An 8884-nucleotide genomic window follows, 5' to 3' on the forward strand; every position below is an offset into this window, starting at 1 on the left:
ATATATATATATATATATATATATATGAGATAGACAACTTTATCATTACTTACTATGTACACCGGAACTAAGGATACACAGCTTCGAGCCAAAACGGAAGTTGTGTGACGTCATGTGAAAAGGGTCTATTCGTTAAAAACTGTGAGCTGCGCTGAAGTAAGTAAAAGATTAAAGTTCAAATACATTCTGAGAGTGAAACTCCTTCCTAAAGGTGAAATATATATGGATATATCACAGATATAAAAAGAAAATAAAAACGGAAGACCGCGGATAATATAGGAAATACCGCCCCCTTCACTTCCCATTTCCAAATAAGGTATGAGACTGACAGCGGTCCGTCCCCGCCCCTTTCTGTTTGCTGCAGCGAAGTCCTTCTCGTTGCCGCCGGCAGTAATTTCTCTACTGTGAGCTGGAGCTACAGGAAAAGCTCAGCGAAGAAGAATCTGTGTGCTGTGTGAAGAAGTGGTGTCTGCTGTAACTTTGGTCAGTAAGGATTTTTGGTTGCAAACTACAAAGTAACTCAACCCTGGAGAACGAAACACCATGTTTGCGTTCTTATTGTGAGGTCTCACGCACCTCGAGCTCTTGATAAATCACCGCGTGATACTGATGTGGTATGAAGACACGTCAGTGACGCTGCTCTGCTGCTTACAGGAACAACAACAGCAAAGGTGGGTTTATGTGGCTGACTCAGAGAGCTTTCTGTTTTCTATTTTAAATAGATGATTGGAGACATCCTCACAGCTGAAGAGTTCAACTAAGCTGTACGTGCTCCACTACGTTATGAATGTAGTGGAATTGTTAAAAAAAATATATTCAGACACTTGCTAAATTTAAATTGATTTTATTGCAAACTCAAAGTCTATGGTAATTTTACAGTATCTTAATTTAAAAAAATAAATAAATATAAAAGTACATTTAAAAAGTACACAAGAGACCACTCGCCATTCAGGAGGCAATCCAGTGGCGGAGCCAGAGGGGGGCCGGGGCTTCAGTGTCCCCCTGTCATCTGATTGGCCCCCCCAGTGGCCCCGTCTGATGATTGACATGTAACAGCACCAGGTCATTCCTGTACATTATTTGGAATCATTCTAAGCCAACCTAATATCTAAAGAAGAAAAACAATAATAAATATATGAAAAGAAAATGTATAAAACTTTATATAAGTCCATGTGATGACATATATAAATAGATTTATATCAGGCGCGACACCAGCCTCCTTTATACTTGTACTCATAAAAACAAGCTGACATTGATGTCCTGGATGTTTCAGTTGTGCTGCGCTGTGGTGCAACTCAAAGGCTAAAGCACTTCATACCTGGTGATGGTAAAACACCAATAAGTTATTTGCTGATCCTCTGCAAAAAAAAAAAAAAAAATGAGGGACCGACAATGTTCATAGTTTGGAGCAGAGTTAGGGTTTTTCGTTGTCCGTCAATTATATTTCCAATTTGTAGTAATCAAACGAAACATTTAGTATTTCTCTGCGAGAACGTTTTTGAAATCAGGTAACATTTCACCAAATGACGTGATTAGAAGACAGCAGAACTCTGATCGTTTCCTGATCCCGCACTCACTTCTCTCGGCGGGAGAAAACCCCCGCAGAAGTGGATCAGCTGCGCTAGACGCTCCAAAGCCTCTGGTCCGTTAAAGCGTCCAGATCAGAGGTGATTCTCTGACAGATATTATTCTTAGTATGATTAATAATGAGCTCCGCGATGTTCTCTGTTCTCTGTGCGTAAAGTTGAAACTTCCTGTGCACCAAGTGTCAGCTGCGCTTTATCACAGTCTGGACACGAAACCAGCGGACTGCTCTCTGTTCTTATCAAGACGAGGGTGAGGAGGGAATCTGACATATTACTTAATTTAAGTTTTTATTGGTTTTGTTTTTAAAACACCATTAACGTGTAACCATATATTGTATATTTGGCGTTTGTCAACTCGTGTGATTAATTGGAGCGTAACGGTGGAACATATGCGCATTTATTGTCCAGCGCACTTCGCTTGTTTCTGTCTAACGGACAACTGCGCTTTAATTTCTTTCCTTCCTCAACAGTCAGCTTTTAAACTACAATAAGTAGATCACATTCTCTTTAGGTTTTCTTTGTGTGCTGCAAACTCATTAAATGTAAACTCATTAGAAGCCCGGTCAGGCAAATAATTCTGGTCCCACCCGGACTATTTTTACCTGTCAAATTACCTGTCAAAACATATTAACATAGACTATTTAGCCGCATTTTTTTGCGGTTTAGTTAATATTCACCTAACTGAATCCAGATCCCATCACACATAAAGCAGATAAATGCATCTAACTTTTTCTCGGTAGTCAAACCACTGACTGAGGCCCCATAACTTATAATAAATCAAATTAAGTGACTCCACCTAAATTACCAGCACTTCACCTGCTGGGGTTTGAAGCACAGCTTCACAAATTCTTCCTGGTCGCATCTGCAGAGAAGTCTGCGCTGGTTCATCGACAGTTGGATCTGTCTGATCCAAACCGAACAATTGAACTCTGCAATTTTTTTTTTTTTTTTTTACCCTGCCCATGTGAAAAAAGTATACTTTAGTATTTTTCAAGCATACTTAAATTTGTGAAAGTACACTCTAAGTATACTAACTATTAAGTGTACTACCTATAAGTATATCTGAAATATACTAAAAGTATACTTGTACCAATTTCAAAATTAGAACTTTAAACACACTTAAATATAATTGTACCAAAATACACTTTTAATATATTAAATAAAAGTATACTTTAAGTGAACAAAATATATATTTGCCCAAATGTAAATATACACTTTCTCAAGTATATTTAAAATATATTTTGTGTATATTTAAAAATATATGCTCAAAATAGAATTTCTTAAAATTCACTTAACACTACTTTAGATTATTAATTTCAGTATGTTTTATATTACATCTCAGTGTAAATTTTAGGCTAATAAAGTATGCCTTTTTTTAACTTCATTTAACCAGGTGAACCCGGTTGAGATCCAGATCTCATTTTCAAGAGGGACCTGGGCAGAAGTCTGCAACACGCAGCAACCCGATTCCAAAATAAAACAAATTAATACATATTCAGAAGTATGTCTTTTAGGCTTCTTTAAAGTGTGTTTAATGTAATATGTAGGCATACTTTTTAAGTACCTAAAAAGTATTCATTTTAAGGGCCTTAATAATCTTTTACTATTTATTACAATTGCATACAATAAAAAAATTATAATCATGATGTAATTTTTAAGAAAAAAACTTGAACGCAGGGAAGATAACAGACGCTGTTCAAATTCGCCATTTTTACTCGCATAATATTGCCTTCAAAGCAGAGAGGGCCTTGACAATAGTTACTAATTTTGGTAAATTCAAGCTGGTGACGTCCTAGTCCGAGTTAGACGACAACACAACGGGACAACAACTGATAGAAATGAAATGTGTGTCACAAAAGAAGCCCGGAGGGACGAAGGCTGCTAACGTGTTGCTAGCTGGCGGTAAGTTTGCTTATTAATTATCTTCGTTTAATTATAAACAGTGCAGTAATGATGTATAACTTACGTTGGTTTCATAAATAATTAGTTTATAAATTTTATTGTGACTTGTATGATTATTACTATAGCAATCATTCAGCTTCATGTTATAACTGCATGGAGGCTGTTTGTTGCGACTTATACTTTTATTCATAAACTTAATCTGGTTTTAATTAAGCTCCATAAGACAAAGAGACTTTGATATTGTGAGGTTGTTGTTCTAACTAGTTCATCAATGTTTTTATCTTCAACATATGTTTGCAGAATAACTAAGCAAATGAAGATGAAAGAGGAAGCCAGAGAGATCAGGTGTTAGGAAACACCTGATCTTTCCTGTCTCAGAAGAAGCTCCGACTCCACCAGAGCTGGTTGGCTCAGAGCCAACCAGCTCTGAGGATGAACCTTCATATTGTCTTCATGATGTAAGTTTGTTTTTGTTTTTTTAATGAGGAGCTAGCTACATTTTCAACAACAAAAATGGGTGTGTTACCAACACCAAATGCTTAATAAACATGATTTGATTTAAAGATAACTGAACAGAATTTGTTCTCCTTGTTAATCTAACATTTCTCTTTCATACATTTTATTCATTGTTGGCTTTCAGGGCCCTGTGATGGACTGGTGACCTGTCCAGGGTGAATCCTGCCTCTCATGTGATGGCTTCTGGAGATGGGCACCACCAGCCCCCCTCACCACCCTGCAAGGATCAGTGTGTTCAGATCATGGATGGAAAGATTTTAAGGTAGTTTGTCTTCTTAATTCCACACTTAAAACAGCTTCATAGTTAATGACAACATCAACTGACTATGACATTGCTAAGTATTTTTTTCTACTTCTTTTTCTACTTCTAACATAAACAGGCAAAGAAGAGACCCAGAAATGTTTTTCCAACCCAGGCATCCGGTCCCAATCATCATCAGTTCTCATGATGTCACATACATGGGGAGTACACAATGTCTTAAAATTGTAAGTATTATTTTTTTATTTGCCATTTTTCTGTTCTCTTTAAATACAAATGCTTTCTTTGTTTAATTGCTCTATTGTTCTTTTTTGTAGGATTCTGTAAGGTGCAGTGAACGGGAATGTTCTGTCGTTGATCCTCACTGTCATTTTTTATTGTCACACTTAAATTTTCATGTTCATTGTGTTCACTTTAGATGTGTAAACTGATAATTTATGTAAAGTTCATAAAGTTGTGAGTAAAATTGGACAATTTTAAAATGTTGGTAATAAAACAAAATATTTGAATTACCTTGGGCATCTTGTGTAATTAATCTTTCCACGTAATTGTAGCCTAAAACAATGTAAGTAGTGTAGTTATGCATGTAATGTACTAAGTATGAATCAAGACTTGTGAGTAATTAAAATTGTACTTTATTAGCAATAGCAGTAAATCAAAAATGAAAATTAAGTGTAATTTAAATACATTACTTATATATTAGTAGTATATTTAAAATATATTAAAAGTATATTTTTAATATAATTCTATGACAGAATTGGTACACTCAATATAAAATGAAGCTGTTGAATATTACATTTAAAAGTATACTTTAAGTATACTAAGTACAACTTGAAGTTGTTCCAAAAAAGTATGGTGAAGTATACTAAGTATACTAAAAGTTGTAATTTTATACAACTTAAGTACTACTAAAGTATACTAAGTACAAAATTAGTTGTTCCAGAATAGTACAGTTTAAGTACATCAATCAAAGTATGCTAAAGTATGTTAAAATTTGGTATACTAAAGCATACTTTTTTTTTATTTGGTTGTGCGCGGTTCGGGGGTGCGTTTTTGCCAGGATTTTTTATTTTTATTTATTTATTTATTTATTTTTGCGTGGTTTTGCTTCTCCGAAACAGACAGATGTTACATCTGCCGAACTCCTTCTGGGTGCGGGAGGGTAACATCTTCACCTCCATTTGTTAAAACTGCAGGGCGAGTTAAGTTTAATTCTTCGCAGTGGCGGAGCCGCGTCTGCATTGGTTGTGCGGCGCACTGCGCATGGATCTAATTAATTTATGCACCTTTATTTATTTCATCAAAATAAACTGCTGGCTCCTCTGTTTAGACTATAAATGGATTAAAACAACGTTGCATCCTCTTTAGTTTTCTCTGTTCTGTACTGGAGACTGGAGTTAAAGGCGCCATTTCAACTAAAAGTTTGCAATGAGCTTCCTAACCAAGGTGTCCTGTCCATCACTTTTCAACACGCTGTCAGCTCCCGGTCAGAAAGACGCATTTAGATCAGTGTCCATGAGATGATATTCAGAAAGGATTTTTTTTGTTGATTGATTTTAGTTGCCTCTGCGATGAACTCTTTGCGTAAAGTCTGTCATGTCTCCATGTGAACCAGTCAAAGGTGTTAATTATAACCTGTCAAATGACAGAGGGGCTTAAAAGAATAACAAAATATTCAGTTTGGTTATATTTTTAAATTATATATATATATATATATATATATATATAATATATATCGATTAGATAGATAAATACATGTGCACACACACATTTTAAATTTTGCCCCCCCAGAGGTAGTCCTGGCCCCCTTTTGCCCCCCCCCCCAACTTTAAAAGTCTAGCTCTGCCACTGAGGCAATCATACCAACGTTTCCAAAAAACAGATGAGTATCTTACTGCCCTATATTTAACTTTAGTCAACAACAGGATAATACTATACACTGCTGTTGCTAGTCTGAAGGAACTGAGTGAGGATGGGCAGGGAAGAGGTGCTCAGCTTATACACTGCAGTACCCAGGAGGAGCAGGCTGGTGGGTTGCATTTTACTATAAGTAGATATCGAAATCAAGTGTCAAAGTAAAATAAGAAAAAAAATCTTTATTGGCATTACAGCAATGAAACTTGTCTCACAGTTGCTGAGTGTTTGAGGTTTGAACGCTTCTTGCCATCACAGTATTCTTCAATTTGTTCCATATTGGTAAAATTAAAGGATTACTTTTAATTTTTACTCAACTATACAGAGGACTCCATGTTTCAGGTTTTCCACATTTACTTATATTTAGCCAAGTGTTTTAACAGGTGAGTTACATATGGGAAAAAAAATCTGGCTTTATTTTATATCTCATTGCTACAAATAAATATCAGAAAACTGTTCATAGATGAAGACTATGATCACAAACACAACCACCAGTCTGCAACCAAATACTGTAAAACAGAAACTGCTCAGTCCTGTTAAGTTCAGGACTAAATTTGATTGAAATTTTGTGTTTGAGGCCCCAAAGGAACACTCTGCAAACCTCCATGAACCAAAAGAACAATGCAGAGGAAACTGGCTCAGATTTCCTCCACAATGTGTGAAACACTGAAGTTGTGAAGTTGCACAGAAAGCCAGTTCTTTGTTTTCACCACGACTGAACATGGGTCCATGGCAAACAGAAGGCATCATTTTTGGGTGACTAGTGGGTATAGAAATAACTCTTCTGTTTAATTCTTAGACATTTTATCAGATAAATGAGGTGACAGATTTGTCTCTTGCAGAAGGCATGGCGGAGGCTGGAGCCCACCTGACCTCCACGGTTGTTAATGAACAGCCATCCATCTTTGAAGTGCTGGCCCAGGAGTCTCTGATGGAGGCTGTCAGACCTGCTCTGAGACATGCAGTCAAGGTGAGGCTTCCTGTTGGTAGATACCAGCCCATATGAAGCTTTCCTTTTCTTCTTACCCTGCTCCTCCAACTGTCTCAGGTCCTGACTGAATCCAACCCATCCCACTTTGGACTCATTTGGAAATGCTTTGATGAGCTCTACCTGCTGCTGGATGTCCTCCTGCAGAACCACTTCCTGTCCCAGTGCAGCGCCTCCTTCTCTGAGAACTTCTATGGACTCAAGAGGGTCTCAGGTGGGCAGCGCCTTCCTGCTCGCCTGGGCTTGCACAAGAGTTCCCATTGGTGGTCCCTGCTGCTCTTGTGCCTGGTGCCATACCTGCGGGCCAAGCTGGAGGTGATGCTGGCCCGGCAGAGAGAGGAGGAAGACTTCTCCATCAGGCTGCCACAGACCAGGAAACAGAGGTTGTACCGAACGGCGGTGGCAGCATACCCATATGTCAGCTCAGCCTGGCAGTCCTGGATCTTCTGCCAGCAATTGCTTTTTGTTTTCGGAGTCAGCAGGACACACAGTCCCCTGCTGTGGCTGGCCAATGTCAGACTGGCACGGCTCACCACACAAGACCTCAGAGATTCACAGTGGAAAACCAGCTGCAGTCCCAGGCCGGCCAATGGGAGGTTGGTGAACTCTTTAGGGTTTTCAGGATTAGGGCTGGCTATTATGGAGATTGAATTTTATTTTAATATTTTGAGGTACAGTTGTGATAACAATAAAAATTATGATAAACTATTACTTCTATTTTAGGTCTCTGTATGCCTGGCACTCTATGGCACAGCATTCATAGCACTAAAAACACAAACATTGGAAAAACATTCCCATTTTAACCATTCTTCTTCAGGACACTACCTACTGAAAGAAGTGTGATGTATATCACTAAATTGCTTTTAATCATATAAATCTACTGACATTTATTTAAGTCCTGTGGAAGAAACAGTGGAGAAAGTAGTAAAAAATAACACTTACCCTAATACTGTCAGTTTTCTTTTCTATTTAACATTTTCAATTGAAATCTATTGAGAAACAATAAATCAGAACTCTTTTATAATACACCACAAATGATAATACAATAAACGCCCACCTATACAGGAGGGAAAGGGTATGTATGCAGCTGGCAGTGGAAGGGAATTTTTCACACAACAAATACAAACTTGAAAAAAGTCAGAATACAGAAATTTACAGAGGGATTCCTTCACATTCTGGGAAAGAACTGAACCATTAAACAAGTATCATTGTTTGAAGAAGTATGGCAAAGGTTTTTATTTTCAGAAAAAGGGTACACTAGCAGTTCTCAACGTGGGCGGTACCCCAGGGGGCTTTCAGAGGACGGCAGGGGGCGCTGGCGGACATTTTTACAAAAGGTGGGCGCTGGGATGCCTTTGGGGGGCGTTTGGTCGAAGGTAAACTTTACACCTTAAATGGACAACAATGCCATTTTAGACTTTGAGCAACTTGGTAAAACTGTTGCTCTGTTGAAACTGTTGATTTAATGTGTAACATTAAATCATGCTTGGCTGCAACTGTATCGATGGCAGCTCTTCTTCTATTCAGTGTTTGTTAGCTTCTGTTAGCTTCTTGGCGCAGCTCCGTTCTCCTGCTACTGGTAGCTAAAATCACGATACCCTGACTTTGTATCCCTCTGAAAAATGAACCCATTTAAATAAAGAAATCCCTCCAGAGAGCGTTCATTTTATAGCGTTAACACCGGTGCTGTAAGTGGTCCGGTATGAAACGGGTGTGATT

General features: G+C 37.9%; 1 protein-coding gene and 1 long non-coding RNA gene across 5 annotated transcripts in view; both read left to right on the forward strand.

Annotated features, from left to right (window-relative positions):
- Positions 1 to 8884, forward strand: part of pex12 (peroxisomal biogenesis factor 12) — a 21195-nt gene that overhangs the window by 6748 nt on the left and 5563 nt on the right. Inside the window, exons 1-3 of one of the 4 annotated variants that reach the window (XM_007541617.2) lie at positions 297 to 671; positions 7020 to 7147; positions 7226 to 7761. In XM_007541617.2, the coding sequence (XP_007541679.1) occupies positions 7025 to 7147; positions 7226 to 7761 (659 nt within the window). In that variant the 5' untranslated portion in view covers positions 297 to 671; positions 7020 to 7024. Of the gene's footprint in view, positions 1 to 296; positions 672 to 6004; positions 6941 to 7017; positions 7148 to 7225; positions 7762 to 8884 lie in introns of those variants that run through there. The other 3 variants (XM_016665793.1, XM_007541616.2, XM_016665794.1) reach the window with 3 other exon arrangements.
- LOC107834429 (uncharacterized) lies at positions 4245 to 4681 on the forward strand. Its single transcript, XR_001660224.1, has 3 exons — positions 4245 to 4266; positions 4385 to 4490; positions 4581 to 4681. It is a non-coding gene; the product is annotated as an uncharacterized LOC107834429 (long non-coding RNA).

This window comes from Poecilia formosa, unplaced genomic scaffold (assembly GCF_000485575.1).
Source record: "Poecilia formosa unplaced genomic scaffold, Poecilia_formosa-5.1.2 Scaffold620, whole genome shotgun sequence".
Lineage (NCBI taxonomy): Eukaryota > Metazoa > Chordata > Actinopteri > Cyprinodontiformes > Poeciliidae > Poecilia > Poecilia formosa.